At 40.1% G+C, this 17,582-nt stretch overlaps 1 protein-coding gene across 1 annotated transcript in view; it reads right to left on the reverse strand.

The window, feature by feature from the left end:
* Nucleotides 1-17,582, reverse strand: part of NOTCH2 (notch receptor 2) — a 79,900-nt gene that overhangs the window by 25,743 nt on the left and 36,575 nt on the right. Inside the window, exons 6-16 of the mRNA XM_031595726.2 lie at nucleotides 15,871-16,104; nucleotides 15,159-15,314; nucleotides 13,871-14,059; nucleotides 12,632-12,745; nucleotides 11,372-11,485; nucleotides 7,813-8,046; nucleotides 7,275-7,385; nucleotides 5,407-5,599; nucleotides 3,584-3,729; nucleotides 2,300-2,419; nucleotides 2,044-2,196 (exon numbers count right to left, since the gene is read on the reverse strand). Of these exons, the coding sequence (XP_031451586.2) occupies nucleotides 2,044-2,196; nucleotides 2,300-2,419; nucleotides 3,584-3,729; nucleotides 5,407-5,599; nucleotides 7,275-7,385; nucleotides 7,813-8,046; nucleotides 11,372-11,485; nucleotides 12,632-12,745; nucleotides 13,871-14,059; nucleotides 15,159-15,314; nucleotides 15,871-16,104 (1,764 nt within the window). The remainder of the gene's footprint in view (nucleotides 1-2,043; nucleotides 2,197-2,299; nucleotides 2,420-3,583; nucleotides 3,730-5,406; nucleotides 5,600-7,274; nucleotides 7,386-7,812; nucleotides 8,047-11,371; nucleotides 11,486-12,631; nucleotides 12,746-13,870; nucleotides 14,060-15,158; nucleotides 15,315-15,870; nucleotides 16,105-17,582) is intronic.

Consider the following 17,582-nt stretch of genomic DNA (forward strand, 5'->3'; position numbering starts at 1 on the left):
TTGGTCTCAGCTACTCTCTGCTGCTGCATTCCTTTCACTTCCACAAGCACCAATCTGCCATCACTCAAGTAGTTTCTTCCTACTTTGCTTCTTCCACTTTAAGAACAACAATCCTATGTCAGATACTGCCTCTGAAGCCAGCTTTCCTTTCTAGTCAGGCTTCCCTAGTCCAAAAGCTTGCATATGTAAAGGCAGAGAGGGGAATGGGGAAAGGGAGAAAAATAAAAAGGTTACTGAGCAGTTTTTGTGATCTAAGACTATCCTCAAGTACTACTAAATACAAACTTTAAAATGCAAATAAACTCAGCCAAAGATTTGCAGTTCAACACAAGTACAAGATCATTCTGTTCACTGGTAAATGAAGAAAACAGATGAGAAAGGTAATTAAAGCTCACTTATTGACTGAGAAATATGCTCACATGATAAAAATTTTTGTTCTAAGACTGACACCTGCATTCATTTAAAGGTCATCTGACTACTTGCAGAGAAAAAGCATGCTCAAAGCAAGACCCCTGGCAGCTGTAAAATGTTGTGTCTGTGGCAGTCAGCCACTTATGACTGAAGCCAAAATTAATGTTCCGTGCCACACATTTACTGACAGAGAAAGGAGACCAGAGTATCAACTTTTCAATAAGTTCTTGTTATTGGAGGGTTTATTTGCTTCATAGATTAAAGACACTTGGCTCAAACCATGGAAGGTTTTTGTTATGCTAAATGAAATCAGCTGCAGCAGTAATCTGAAATTCCTCTTCAACCTCATGGGTGTGCTACATAACAGACAGCAATGGATCAAACTCAACTCAGAGATTTTCCAGCTGTTCAAGAAAGACTGAACACTTAAAATGTTTGCATCTTCAGATATCCACATAAAACACCCATTTAAAACTGAGCAGGGCAAGCCACATCTTCGATGGCTTCAGTAAATAAAGCTTTGGATCAATGCACCAGTGCCACTTTTTGTACTCTGTTTCCTCAGAAAGAGGTATGGAAAAGCTCGGGCTAAGCAGATGTGTTAGGAATTCTTCCAACAGTGTTGCTTTGGGGCTCTCTCACGGTAACTTTTACTCATGTGCTTGTTTGAATCCTTCTCTACAGCAGTCACAAATGTAAATTTTTTCAATGCAAAACGTAACTTTCTAAATGCATATCTAAAGCCTGTAAGACTTTGGTTTGTTTTTAGTCTATTCCAATAAAAGCTAGAGTTATTCTTTTTTGTCCCTTGCATTTTTTTTTTCCAAGAGGCAGCAGCCAATTAAAAAAACACAACGTGGTGAACAACTCCAAGGTTTGATAAAGCACTTCACAATAGTATCAGACGAGCTTTTAAACAAAGGACACTTTTCAGGAGACTCATTTTATCTGATGACGATACAGAACATGCCAAAAAGAACAAGCAGCCAATATGTGTTTGGTTTCCCTTTATAAACAGCACTGTCAAGGGCATGAAATGAACAACTGCTCTCTTAAACAATTTCAAGAGTGATCACTGCACAGCTTACCCTCCTGCAGCTGATCTCTGTTCTGGAATACAGTGCCATCCTGCTGCTTAATTTGCTTCCAAATATGGATTAACTGGAACAGCAACAGGACCCACTCTTTCCAGAATATTAATGTCAGACAAATACATTTCAAGGACTGCTGTTGTCTCAGATTCCCACCACACCTCAACCAAGCTTACCTTTGAAATACAGATAAAGTCTGCAATGTTACTTTATGAATTAAAATTTCAGGCAATCACAATTATTCCTTTAACAGTGCTCCTTATTAAAGTATGGAAATAATAAGGATCACTCCAAGTTAAAAATTTGAAAATAACTTCTGTTATCAGCTGGAATACATTTTTAGCAGCTAAATGTAATGGATTTTTTGCCTGCCTTACACATGCAAGTATTACAAGGCTGAGATTTTGAGGTGGTTGGTTGTTGGTTTTTTTTCCCCCTTCTTGGTAAGAGCTTACAAAGGAACTTTTGAGTACCTGTTGAAGAGCAAAGCAGAATTGTTTCTATGTAAAAGGGGAAAACAGAACAATCCTCTAGTACTCACTAGACAGGCAGTCATCAATGTTACTGTCACAGTCTCCTCCAGTGAAGCCTGGACGACATTCACACAGGTAACTGCCTTGAATATTATGGCACAAAGCATGATTTTTGCAGGGCTTTGAGAGACATTCATCAATATCCACTGTACATCTCTCCCCTGAAAAACAGAGAGTGCAGAAGTAAGATCTTTCGACATGCCAATGGTCAAAAGGCTCAATGCCAACACTGCTGGAAGCACTGTACGTTCCCAGGCACATTACCTTCCCAGCCAGGGGCACACTGGCAGGTGTAGCCTTCAGAATCAGGAGATTCTTGGCAAATTCCCGAGTTCTCACAAGGGTCAGGGGAACACGGTGCAACCACTACCTGGCAGTTCACACCTGGAGTGCAGAAGGGGAGAAAACAGGAGAATATATAGCTAAGAGTTTTGGTGCTTTTCAGAAGAAAGAAAAAAAAAAAGAGATTGCAACCTGCATCACTATCTTACACAGCAGTGATGACATTTCCATATTTGAAAAATCTTAGCAGAAGAAAGATCAGAATACTCCTCATAGGCTCAGCAGATAGACATGGTAATTCCAACTAAGTTAATCTGAAGGCAGTGACAGGAAGACAAACCTATTGCACTGAGCCATAGAGGGATGTGGGGAAGCCAAAGGCTGTATAATCCCAGCCTATGAAAGATGAAGTCTTCAAGCCTGCTTGCAGAGAAGACACAGTGAGGAAGCTATAAATATGCAGCTACTACTACTTTGGTCTTCTTCAGCACCTTTTCCTGCTGCTATTCTGATTACATCTTTTTATTTGCTCCTCTTCTTGCTTTATGTTACCCTTACACTTCCCCAAGTTCTAGCATTTCCTTCTTTCTTATGAAGTTTTTGTAAAGCTATTGTTAAAAGAACTCAAGACTTGGCAATCTATTTATCCACTAGGCAAAATTTTTAGACAGTGCCACAACCAAGCATAACTTTTTCATTAAAAGATTATCTCATCAGATGAGCTGCACATTAGATACATTTTTGCCATACATATTTTGTGGAATAAGATGAACTCATCCACTCCACTGCAAGCCTAGATGCTTTCCAGCAACAATTACTCTATTATGAATATTTTATCTCTTTTAAGTACTTTTTCTGGACTTTGATATCTTCAAGAAAGAATTATCTTTCCAAATAACCTTATTTCCCCATTGAATTGCTTCTACACTTAAGAAAACTGATGTGATTTGGATGGCATTAAACTTTCAATAATGTCTCTTCAGTTCCCAGTGCATTTACATAGATTATATAAATTAGTTTAACTTTCTTACAAAGTAATTTGCAATTAGGACATTTCTTAGTAGGTTCAAACAAGGCTTAAGTACAGTCTTAGAAAGCATTCTATACAGTTGTATCACATCTATATTCAACTGTAACTCAACTTCATATAACCACGGCATTTTCCTTCTCAATTCCTATTTCCAAAAGGTTTATTGAAAATATTAAAACGCCATTAAAAGTGCAATGAAGTGAAAAGGAAAAGAACAAAACTCTCTGAATTTTCACCTTTGAATCCTTTCCTACAGGTACACCTATATCCATTCAGCAGATCCTCACAAGTTCCTCCGTTTTGGCATGGGTTTGATTTGCATTCGTTCCCTTCTGTTGAACAGTAATCTCCTACCCAGCCTGGGTCACAGACACATTTGTACCTTCAAAGGGAAAAGCAACACGGATGAGAGAACATTTTGAAATAATTCCTCTTCGCTCCAAAATACTGAAAATAAACCATCCTTAAAAAAAACACTTCCCTCCTGCTAACAGTTTCCACAAAGCACTTAGACAGCAATATGCTTCTGTTTTGATAAGTCCATCTTAACACATTAAAAAAAAAATCAGAAAAAATTATAGAAAGTGGAGAAGAAAAGTAGGTTCCAAAGATGAACAGACTAATTTAAAACAAAGTAATGGTTACAAATGAAAACAGGTGGTTAGGAGCAGCAGCAATTTACTCCATCATGTTTCAAAACCTGAAGTGAAGCAGCTCTCCACCCATATGACATAGACCAAAGACTTACTGAATCACCCTGGACTCCAGTCACACAAAATGTACACTGGCCTCCTTCTCCATCACACAGACAACACTTATTTTATCTCACACCAAGTATAAGGTGCACACGGGTGACCAGTGGTGAACAATTTTATTTTTCAAGTTTACATGAAGGCTGAACCTGACATAAAGGCAGCCTTCCTGTCAGCTCCAAAAAGTGCTGAATCCTGCCCTACAGCAGTGGCAAAACCCTTCCTTGCCAAGTGCTGACAACACTTTCCAGGACACAACATGCATGGAAGCCACTACTACCTCTGGGCCAATTAGAAAGTGTCATAACTATGATCCTGTCCCTCCCTCCACTTGTCAGTTCCACAGCCCCTGTGCTCCCAAAGCCCGTGTCATTCATTCACCACGGATTCAGCCCTAACAAAAAGAGGTCTTGATTCAAGGCTCACAAAGTCAGCATTTGGTCTTCCTGGATGGGATGATTCAGCAACAACTGCTTCCATCAAATGACCAGAAAAAGTTTTCTTTTCTTCTCACAGGCATGAACCAGTGTGACTAAAGCTGATTAAATCTGCCTTGGATACGCTGCTCTAAGACAACCACTGCTCAACAATACATCTCCTTATCTTGAGAAAGCTGCTAGAGGAAACAGTCAACTGCATTCCATCAATGTACCAACTTTAAAACAGGATGCCTTGCTTAGAACAAACAAAACACCAACCATCAACTTTTCCCCTAAAAGCAGATGACTGAGATGGAGGGCATAAACTCATTTTTACCTTCTTGACTTTTCATTCTGAGCTCCTTTTCCAAGCCTTGAAGTACCACCTTTATACAATATCCCCTGTGATTGGTTGTTACACCAAAATTTCTTCACCTGATCTTCCAAAACTGCTCTGCCTCCTAGTTTTTTGAGTTATCTGCTTGTTCCTTCACACAGAGTATTTGGTTAGCAATGTCTCTAGTCACAAACACACCCTCCACACTCAACAATTCAGATTTTGTTGAAGTAAGTATCTGCTGTTTTCCAACAGTTTTGTTTGGAACCATTTCTTTACTTTAATTGCATTCACTCTATGAGATTGAATTACTGAACTCTCCCTTTTGATGGTGCCCTTGCAGGGCAGAAAAAACTCATGCTGAAACAGCACAAAAGGCAGCCGGAGAATAAAGGTCTACACCTTACTGGGATTATTTCATGGCTAGCAAACAAGTAATATGAGAAATTAAAATTCAGAAACCTCTAATCAAGGCAGCACTCAGGGTGGTGGGAACAGGGAAGAAAGTATAAAAGGCAGTAGATGTATCTGATGTTACAGTAAGGACTTACCCACTAACAATGTGCGTGCAGTTGCCATGTACACAGGGATTACTAAGACAGCCATCTGCCTGTGACTGACAGTGAGGATGATGGTAACCTTCAGGACATACACACCGAAAGCCATTGACTTCATTTATACATGTTCCACCATTATTACAGGGGCTGGATGCACATTCGTCAATATCCACGTTACAACGCGGGCCTAAAAAATACAAACCCAAGCAAAAGATTCTTTATTAAGACGTATTTCTTTCAGGAACATTTGCCCTGCAAGTCTGTAAGACCATGTGGTTGAGACAACTGTGTAAAGCTGAAGCAGAGGTACAGATCTCGCATGCTTAAGTGGCTTTAACTGAAGACACACAATGTTTCTGAACCTGGAAAACAACACTTATGCTCAACAAGTATTTACAGACCACTCAAGAATCTCAACAGAGCTGCATTGAAAAAAAAAAATAAATCAGTAATTAACATTCAATTTCATTTTTGGAAAGCAAAAATCACTCAACTGTATTGTATTTGGAACAAACCTCTCCAGCTCCGCTTGTCAAAGCCCTTCTCTTCTGTGCCCAAATTACCTACCCTCTGAACAACCAATACTGCCATACTGTCTGCAGTAAATATAGGTCTTGTGGTTTATTGCGTAAAAGGAACTCTAAATAACACCGTATCCTGTTTTGCCTCCTCTCTTCACAGTGTGTGCCAGAATTGCTAAATCCTGTAAATATTGACCATAAGAATGTGTGAGACTGCAAAGCTAAACAGAACGACTAGTGAAGCTGAAAAACATTTTTTAATGTATAGAAAGCACAAAGTATCAAGAGCCCACGCAGGCCAGCTCTTTAAATACTAGAACAGGTCAATTAATCACATTTCTGAATTATTTCAACAGATAACAGTAAGAAATCCAGTAGGATAACAAACATAGTATGACAACAACGAGGAAGACCAAAGGCAAGAATGATAAGGATCATGCCTCTTCCTGCTATGGGCACTGAAAGAATATCACCATGACAGAGTCAATGGAAGAAAGAAGCTTGAGAAGTTTAAAAAGACACCAAGAGAAACACAAAAAACACACGAATCCTCTTAGTACTGCTTCTAATGCATTTCAGATCAGTTCTAATTAGAATCATTCACTAATAAACAGTAAACAGACATGAGAAAACCACTACAAATGGTACCGACTGCCTTACAATTATTTTATGAGCATGCTACATGCCTCAAAATGTATTAAGTCCATTATAAATAGTGCTGAGATGTGCTGTAGTCATCAGAACCAGCCAGTCCTGATGCAGACCTACAGTTCTGAGCATGGATTTAAAAACACATAAAAGCTTCTTTTTTTCAGTCTTGTTTTTACAATTTTATACAATTTAGAAGAGGAAACAGCACAGATCACATCATGAAACGGAAGCACTGCAAAAAGTGGGTTATTGAGTTGGAAACTTCTAAGTGGAAAGCAGTTCGTTAGAACACTGACTTCATACTTTGCTTTTGCTGAAAGAGAAATACTAGTTGTGGTCCAAGCCCAAGGCACAACCTAATCCAACACCTGTCTAGATTGTTCACAGTCTGTGCTCCTGGAAAGAAGCTGTGAATAATAAACCAAAGTCACATGGTTTTATTTGTTATAAAACCCAGAACCATGAATTAGATGTAATTACCTAACAAGAATGGCATCTCACAGCACAGATTAGACCATATCTCCACTTGGTGTAACTTGCTGTAATGTAGGACACTGCGATTCAAAGATTAGAAGGATCTACTGAGATGTTAACTAAGTCCCTCACAGTTGGTATGCAGAGAACAGCTTCCTTAGCTAACAGGATAACTATCACCAAAACAGTCTACAGCTATCAGGTAGCTGATCTTACCTGTAAATCCAGGTTTGCAAGCACAGTTGTAACGATTAATGCCATCAATGCAGTCCCCGTGAACACATGGGTTACTTGCACAGTCATCAAAGTTATTCTCACAGTTCACTCCTGGAAAAAAAGATAAATTAAAGGAATAAGGAAACAAGATGAACAACAAAACCATTCCCTGGAAAGAACCGAATTAAGAACCCCACCTGCTACAAAGTTACACAGGCAATTTTAAAGAAGATACTAAGACATTTAGAACAACATATCTATTTTTTTTTTTTTCAGCAAATGCATCTGATTGAATTTTGAGGTGTAAAGAGCAGGTAAGCTCTTCCAAGACTATCTGCAGTACATTTGAGAGCTAGTCAGTTCACACAGACACAGGAAAATGCAGCAACCAAAATTAACGTGAAGGTGAGAGTTGCTTTAGGCTCCTTACAGTAAACTTATTCTACATACAAACACAGCACACACCAGAGGAGACGTAAGAAATAATTAACTCTTGAATCCTGTTACAATCCAATCCTTCTGCTTGTCCCTTATGTACCTGAAGTGCCCAGCAAACAGTTGCATTGGTAGCCATTCACCAAGTCAATGCAGCGCCCTTGATGGAGGCAAGGATTGCTGTGGCATTCATTGATCTGCTCACTGCATATGGCACCCATGTAGCCAGGACTGCATATACACGTGTATGAATCGATTCCATCCTGACATTCACCGTGGTGGCAAGGATCAGGATCACAGTTGTTGATGTTCTCCTCACACAAAACACCAGTGAAACCTAGGGAAAAATGGCCAATGACAGTAATTAACTGGTACAGTGCTGCAGTGGATATAATGCAAACATGGGAAGTATCATACTACAGACATTAGCAAATGGGTGGACAGAACACCAAGGGTAACTGGGAACCTCAGCTGCTGGCCATTTTCCAGCCTTGAGAAACAACTGACTTTTCCACTGCTCACAGAACAACACCTCGCAAGGAGAATCCTGGCATCAGAAGCATTACCTTCATTATATTCAGAATAGAAGCAGTGAGAGGAAAAACGTACGCCTCCACAAAATATTTACTTGCATCAATATAAACTACCCGAGGGGTCTCTCCTGTCATTATTTCCTCTACACAACACTGGAAATTTGACTTTTTCAGTACATGAAATTACTGCAAAGATGCTGCAGAAACCTTCCCAAGGAAACTCTCTTGGCTCATGCCACAGTTTCTGCAGCTCTGCTTATTGAAAAGTCTCTTGTTCCTCTTATTGGGAAACTTTTCAATAACTCCAATCAAACACCAACTGCAAATTCATGAAAGACTGCATGCAATCTCCTCTTCAGTTAGGAGCAATGAAACAAGCATTAGTTTGGCTTGTTTCATTCTGCTTCAGCTGGGAAACATCCTGAGCAAGAGCAGACAGAATTTGTTCACGAGAAGGGCTAAAAAAAATAAAATAAAAAAATCAGGAAGATAAGAACAGCAAACAACTCCCTCAAGAGCCCCGTTTTCCATGATGGAACAGGGCTACATGAAACAGGGACTATTTAAAGAAATGGATTTCACAGATGATGTTTTGAAGCCACAGCTCATGCTGCCTTCCAGCAGGTGGAGATAAGGAAGGCAGAAGCTCAAATGTCAGACATTAACTGGAGACTGATACAAACCAAGCTGCAGGGAATTTCAACAGCTGAAGAGTGATTCTCACCTGAGCATAACAAGTGGATAACAGGCTCCCCATTTTTCATAGAGGTTTGTGGCTAGTTCTCTGGTCAAACATACCAGGTGACGGCTAACATTTCCAAGTTCTGCGAACGTATGCATGGATGAATGGGTGTGGAAGTAGGTGGGGAGAGGGAAGGGAAGCTAGTTAGAGAGATGGATATAAAAAGATGTTAGGGAAGGAAGAAAACCAAACCCATAAGAGAACGAACAGTGGCAAAAAAGAGAACCAAAAAAAAAAAAGGGATAGAGGGAAGGAAAAGAGGAAAGACCTAAGACAACTCAAGAAAAAGAAAAGCCATGATCCACCACTGGGAAGGAGAAGTGGAATAATGCCAGAAGGGAAAGAAAAGACAAAAAGCAAGCAGTAAATAGAGCTATCTGTACAGCATTTGGCCAAACATTTTGCAGTTTTCAATCAGTTCTGCAGCTGGCGAATACCATTCAGGGAACATATATCACTCATATTATGAGATTAATAAAGCAAGAACACATTCAAACATGATTTTCCAATAACTGACCTGCCCCAGTGACGAATTTCATATTTCAGTCTTAGAAAGCTGTCAATATCAAATATTATACTTAGCATACATTTGTTTAAAAATAAAAAAAAAGATTCCCCTCCTACCGTAGCTCAGCTGAACTACTTTAGCACCAGGCATATTCCTCAATTTTTTAACTGAACAACATACCTTAGTGATGTACAACTTCCTCTCCCTCTTTGTAGACAGAGTTAGATTAGGAAAAAAAAAACAAAACAAAATCTGAACACGGAAATAACTCCTCAGAGAGGACAGAAAATAGCCCCAGTACAGAGCCCTGCTTCCATTTTCAGTCGAAGCACAAACCAATTTACTAAAAGCTGCTGCTTAAGTCACATATCCATTGGTTGCTTCCAGGCTGTTCCTTGAAAATTCTCTATTAAACCACGTGCCATCACAGTAGTAGCAGCCTTCTTTTCTCATCTAGTAAAGAAGATGTCTGTACTGAGATGGATCCCATTAGTTCAAAGCCCAAATCCAGAGCAAGTTTGGTGAAACACAGCTCTCCACACTGTCAGACACCACACGATCCCAAACCCTGCAATAAGCTCTGCAATGGATTAATGTTTCCTCTCTGCACTCTCAGGGAATGAAAGCAACCAGACCCCATGCTAGCTGGAGAAAGACCTTCTAGGGTAGACTACAAGTTTGGCAAGGACTTAAGTTGACAGAAGAAGAAAAAGCTCATTCTATCACATGAAAAATACAAAAAAAAAAAATCTGGCAATAACTATTCCTCTCCTGATTAGTACTGCTTTACTCCCTCCTTCCAACATGTTGTTTCTTCACGGACTTTAAGTAAGGTTGTGTGTGAAAAGAGCAGGGAGGAGGTTCTAGGCTGATTTCAGCTGTATTCTGTACAGGGCAGAATAAATTACTGAAGTCAAATAAATTTGCCTGAACAATTTGATTACTGGAATGATTCAAAATAAGAAAAATTGCACATAAATCTAACCCAGCTGACAAAACATTTCCAGTACAGAGACAGTCCAGAAATTTTCAGCTACTTCCATTATGGAAGAGCTAAAGCCAACACATTCCATGCCTGGTCAGTCTGAATCTGCATCATGAACAATTCCACTTAGCATAAACTGAAAGCAACCAAAAGTTGTTCCTCACAGAGAATTAAGGTGCAACAGCTTTGAACTCCTCACATCCTCAAATTTGATCAAATGTAAAAAACCTACAGATAAAAATACATCTACATCACTCCTAGTAGCTGAAAGACAAGAAAATTGTGTAATTAAAGCTGATGTTTCTAAATGTGCAACTGATCAAGCAGCAAAGGAATTCAGTGCATTAAAAAAACCAGTTCCATCCACAGCTGTCAAATTTTCTGTATGATGCTTGACAAATCATTTAAACTACATTATTGTAGGCTGCTACTGTGTGACATATCTTCTACTGGGCACAATTTTTACAGCACTTCTGCCTTTTGGTTTTGTCATAAAATAGCCTCAAGCAGAAAAGTACAGAAAAGTAGTACTGCTCTGTCCACCTCTTGTTCAACTGTATACTATATGATCCAACTTGTAAGAAGAAAGCCACAGATCCAAGGCTTCACACTGATATTTTTCTATTCAAGGACTCCATAGTCAACACAGAAGCAGATGACACCTTCTGGGAAACAAGGGTTAGGGCTGAAAGAGGAAAGCCAGAAATCTCAGCAAATGTGAACTCACTGCTGTCACAAGTGAAGGGGTTTCCTACACTTAATTCTATTCTCTGCTGCAAAGAAGCAGATAAAGCTACAAAACAAACAAGTGTTTCAGAGAAAGAAAGAAAACCCTGACACTGCTTTGACCACTCCTTTTTGCATCAGTCCAGAGGCTCTGAACACAAGACTAACCTGTGGCACACTGACACTCGTAGCCATTGGGATGGTCGATGCACTTGGCTCCATTGAGACACGGTGTGCTAGAGCAGTCATCTATATCAATCTGACACACTGCACCACTGAATCCTGAAAGGCAGAACGACAGTGAAAATTCAGAGGCAATTCGAAGCATTTAAAAGTAAATGACTGTATTATCAGGCATTATTTAGCAAGCTTCAATCTAAACTCAACAGCACTATTAAACACACACACCACACCCTGGTTTCTTCATTCAACCCACCAATCAAAACAGTTTCTATTCCCCAAGTCAGGGAAGCCTCAGCTTGAAAAGAGAGACGGCCAAGTCAAACAGAAATAAAGCAAATGGAGCACAAGCAGTGGCTGCTACCAACCAGCAGCATGCCTGCCTTTAAAACTGAGAGGCCACGAATGAAAACTTTCCAGTAATCAAGACAATTAACTTAAAATTAAGCACTAATGCGTACTTTATTAGAGCCCTCAGATTGGAATTACTACAGCAGCAGGGAATGTCATATAATACAGTACTGTATCTTTCTACATCTTGAAATAGGTGAACTATCAAGAGGTTATGTCACACAATGCAGATTCTTAGGCACTTAAAGAAACAAAAAAAAATCAAAATTCCAGGAATGTTTCTTGTAGGAAGGAACCAGAGGAAGAATGGAATATGAGCTAGAACATCATTACTCAATGAGAAGGAATGCAAAACAGGCTTTTGGTGAGTATCTTCCGGTGTCAAAACTTCTTGCAAGCCACCAGGAAGACAAGGGATGTTTACTTTGTAGCTAACACTGATCCTCCAGCTCAGCATTTGTCTTTCTATTCTAATAAAGTGGAGATCCAAGCTGCCTCCTTTCTCATGCAAGCAACATAAGCTATACTGATGGAAATCTGGCTTCTACCTAAAAAGCTATTAAAAAAAAAGTATGCAGACGCTCTGATTTTATAATGTGGTTAGAATTACTTAACTACCTCTCACTGTGATATTCACAATAATGTAAGCTCTTGCTTCATTCAACTCTTTAAGGTGAGATATCCAACCATTTCTCAACGCTGACCAGCTACAGGCACAGTCACACTGCCAAACAAAACATGCCCCTACTCCAACTTACCAGTGAGTAACTAACTCAAACAGATGCTGTACCAAGACTACAGAAACTCCCAAGAAACACTGCCTGCAGCCTTTCGCTGGTTATCTAATGAGTTCTTGGTAAGGTGAAGCAGGAAAAGTTTCCAGAAATAAGTACTCACCAGGAGGACAGACACAGAGGAACCTGTTTACTTTATCAAGGCACTCTCCATTGTTCACACAGGGATTACTTAGACACTCATCGATATCTTCTTCACAGTGAACACCTTTAAAACCTATTAAAAATAATGTAAGAATTGACTGAAGGCTTTGAAAAGCATCCCCAACAGTGTAACTGCTTCTTTTATTAGAGCTGAAAGTTTAAAGCTAGTTTTGTTGCAGTAAAGTTTGCTGCTTGGACAGAAACTATGAGGGAAGAGGTATGTTTTCTGCTTTGTTTTCACCAGAGGTGAAAATGGATGCTGAGTGTCTGCAACTCCGTAATGGGAGAATTCTGTGTTGTATTTACAGCCAGTGTTTTCTTTTATTTGATGAGAAGAGACTATGTTGTACCTCCTTGGTAGGCACCAATTTGAGTGTGCACCCACATAAGGTAAAATGTAATGAAACGATCACAGCAAATAGCTAAAAAACCTCAAGTTAAACGAATGACAGAATAAAAGAAAAATGCTAAGAGGGGTGAAATAACTGGGACTAGAGTTCCACCTTTCACAACAGATTCGATCTGAATACAAATTTATTCTGGTTTTCATGGTATTAAATGATCACCTGCAGGGGTCACAATTTTTCCGTTATACTTCACACAACTGCCCAGCTGGCAACACGCACACTTTATTACCACTTCCTTTCAGAAAGCAAAATAGCAGACTACATAGGTCACTGGTATGCTGGTTGTGTTAATTTTGGACAAGCACAATCTCAGCTAACTTTTTTAGTATATTTTTTCAGGTCAAAGGAAGCCTGCGTTATGTGGGGGTATTTTAAGAAGGAAAATAGAAAAAACAACCATTTTATCCAGAAACATCATATACAGGTCTCAAAATACAGTGACTCTTAAAGTTTGCACATCCTCTGCTTCCACAAACATAAGTTTCTGCACACACATTTTACTGAGTACAGCAAGAAATACATTCACTCACTCTAGGCTGGTGGACTACCTTTCCTCACGGATGTAGAGATTGGTTTCTCTCCCAGTCCTCTAATTGTTTTCTCCCTCCCCACACAAATGCCAAGTCCGCCTGGCTGGAGCCACCACAGAAAGCACTCTCCGTGTTTCATTTAGCCTCACCCCATTGCAATTTTGTGTTCCACCTCAACGGAGTTGGCACTCTTCCCTGTGCTCCTCCTGATTTTTTTTCCACACTTCTGGAAGCCCCTTCCCACTCACAATCTCCCCTCACCTGGCATACAGAGACACGTGAATCCTCCAATTTTATCCAGACAGGTGGCATCGTTTTGGCATGGATTAGAATGGCACTCGTTGATGTCCATTTCACAGCGAGGTCCTGTGTATCCCTTCAAACACTCACAGTGAAAAGAACCTTCTGTGTTCACACATTTCCCAGCATGTTCACATGGATTGCTGTTTGCTGCAAGAAAGATAGGCGCGTGTGGCAAAACCTTTCCTCTGACCAGAAAAGCCACAGAACCCTTTATTAGTCATGGTCTTTTTCAGTGGTCATTCCTTCCTGACAAGTAATACAGGGGAAAGGACTGTTCACCGCTATCAGGAAAGGCTAGTGTGACCAAAGAGAACACGTAGCAGTTAATTGCCTGTCAGAGGCAAAAAGAAAGGTTACCATCATTACCACAGGTCTTTATTAATAATAACAGTTAAAAATAGAGTATTGGGTGGCAAGGGTGAGAGAACTAGTGATGCTTTGAAGGCCTTATCTCTACGCCATCTTTTTGATTTACCTCTTTCCTCAGGCTGTGAATGTGTCACCAGAGCCACAAAACCAAATTTGCCCCTTATACGTTTTCAGAAAGGAACAGCCCTTTTGTACAAGGCAGACTGAGGAATGAAATTCAAAGAAGGGCTTCTTTCCAATACTTTCATACTGGTTAGGCATTCCCCTCTTGCAGCACACTCCAGTAGCATAAACTAGCACACACAAAGCTGTCAGCAAGTTTATGAACGTCCAGCTAATTCTCAAAACACAACAGGGTGATATAAGACAACTACGGCTTTAAAAGCCCATGCAATCACTAGTTGCAGAAGGCACTCAAGAGTTCCATTCATATTCTGATGCCAAAGCCTTTATTTATTTCTGCTGCAGGGGAATCTGCAATAGCTTCCCCCTGGAAACTGAGGTATTTCTGTTGCACCCTGCAGGTCACTGCCAGCTTAACTACTGTCCCTGTGCGTGCTCTTCACACAGAGCTATAACTCTGCTGCTCAATGAAAAATGGTTAAGTCCATCACCTCTCTGTCTTCCATATTCCAGAGGCTAAGAGGTTCAAGCATGGACAGCTACCCCAACTCAGCACACTGCCATGAGTCTCAGACAAGATTTAGAACTCATCTAAAGATGCTGAAACAGAAAGGGGAAAGCAGGAAAAGAGCCTCACTTGTATTGAGAAGCTATGAAAAAACATATATACTTTTTCCTCTGTTATTTTATTTTAAAAAAAAAACAAAATCTGACACCTGGTTATCACACTCACCAACAGAAAACAGAAACTTACCCATTGCACATTCATCCACATCCTCAGTGCAGTCTGCTCCCTTATGGCCTTGAGGACAGGTGCAGATATAGTGTCCATTCACAGGATTGGTATCACACAGAGCTCCCTTCTGGCACGGATTACTAACACATGCATCATCCAAGTGGCACAGAAGACCTAGAGAAGCATACAAACGTTCATTAAAAAAAAAAGTGAGATACATCAGCCAGACCTTGTGTTACACAATCCAATTACCCATCTTGGTATTTCAGAGACTCTCACGTCCAGAACCTTACAGGCCTCAAACCTAGGCTTCAACAACCAGAGTTTTTACTACGCGCTTATGGAACATCAGATTTAAATACACACTCTGTGACTTCAGAGGTCTCTTCAGCCTCCTGGAGTGCTGCAGTTGCTTACTACTACTGAAGTCACCTCCTGGGAGCAGTTAACTAGCTCTTCTCTCTTAACAAGCACGATGATTATTCTGGGAGCTGAAAACATTTCCTTGCAATATAAACTGTAAAACTCTTTCAGCTTAATACAAATACTTCTTTGTTCCTAGCTGCAGAGATATAAGAAGTCTTTGCTCGTGGACAGTACATACTTCCTTTTGTCTTTTGATCATAAAACACATAAAAACAAATACACCATTTTAAGTACATGCATAAACTTCAGAGTTACGAAGTATTTCTCCTTTAGCACAAGAGCTACGAAGGTTTCCCATCCTTACCTGCCTTTCCTTCTGGACAAATACAAGAAAACGAAGCCACTCGATCGATGCAAGTGGATCCATTAGCACAGGAGGCCGTGAAGCAGTCATCAATGTTCTTACTGCAATCATCCCCACTCCAGCCATTCACACAGACACAGGCATAGCCTCCATTGTGGTTGGTGCAGGTACCTCCGTTCTGACAAGCGTTGGGCTGCAGCTGACATTCGTCAACATCTTCAGTGCAAAACTGACCTGATGCACAGAGAGGAACAGGTTTTATAAAAGCTGTGGCATGAGAAGATTCCAGAACAGACAGCACAATAAGAAAAACACTTCAAATTGACTGTCACTTCTTATTTCGGGGACATACGGAAAGACACAAGCCTGAGAACTTCCAACTGACAACTTGCTGTTGTCAAATTATACAAGTCAACTGACATCTCTACACGGCCCCAAAGAGGGAGTGAATTGCAAATTAGCTGGAAAGGTTACAGGAAGAGAGCCAGAAGACAGCCTGCAGCATATATAGATACATCTGAGAAGACTTGAGAATGCAGCAGCCAGAGGGACTAAGGAGAAGAGAGCCCCACAATGAAGGAAACATCTTAGCCAACAGCAAAATAACTATCAGTAGAACTCACTTTTCCTACATAATTATGCCCTTAATATTACTTGATAAGGAAGAACCTTTGAGATTCCTCTACCCGAAATAATAATTTTCTTCTCCTCAGTTTCCACACACAGCCTCATTTTTTAATTTAATTTTTTTTTGAAGCCAATCCCAAAAAACCCAACCACATTTGTGATAAAATAACTACTCTCTAACAGCATGGAAGCTGTACTGGAGGGAAGAAAAGAAACACACACTGCAGCAGGGAGCCATGAAGAGAAGAGCCACCAAGTGCAACCTACTGAGATCACCTTCACCAGGTATATTTCACAGTCACAGCTCCAGGAATCTCCACACTTTGTGCTTTCCAAAAGCATTCATCCACAACCACTTTGATCCATCACTAAGATCTGGAAACTACCACTTACATCAATATTTTGGTTAAATACTTACTTATTTCACAGTTTACCATTAGTCTGATGCTTTTTTTTTGTTTGTTTGTTTAAGTTATTTATTCTTATTTTGAGTTTCTTCAGTGGCTAAAAACTAATGGCTACGTACCAGTTGGATTCTTCCCAGGCTGCTATATGGGAACACACGTGCAACCACATCATACTGCTGACAGTCCACAAACTTCTCTGCAATAAACTATTTCTAACCTTTCTGTTACATTAAGAACTCTGAAACTGGAAGCTTTTTTTTTTAAAAAAAAAATACTTAATTTCAGTACTTTTTCCAAGGTTCTTCGTAAAAAGCTGGCATCACATCACATAACGCCAGAAGACCTCCCCTCTATCACATGATGAGATTAATTTGATTTAAGGCTTTTTTTTTTTTCCCTCCAGCTGATCCCACTTCCCTCCCCAGCTTCCAGTAGCTTTCCATTAGCTGGGCCAGGACTGGTTTAAGTAACTGTTTTGCTATTACCAAGACCCTCCCCTTCTTCATTTCCAGCTATTTTATCAGGTGCACAGTTATATTTGTCTGGAATTCCCCTCTTATTCCAAGAATAAGAAACCTAAGAACTGGCCCCACATCTTTGCTGCCAATTCTCCTAGGCTTCGGTTTATTCAGGATTGCCAATTTAAAAGCACTTACTGGAGTTGCTCAATTGTCACTG

The sequence above is a fragment of the Phasianus colchicus genome, chromosome 9 (genome assembly GCF_987193195.1).
Source record: "Phasianus colchicus chromosome 9, bPhaCol1.hap1.1, whole genome shotgun sequence".
NCBI classification, from domain to species: domain Eukaryota; kingdom Metazoa; phylum Chordata; class Aves; order Galliformes; family Phasianidae; genus Phasianus; species Phasianus colchicus.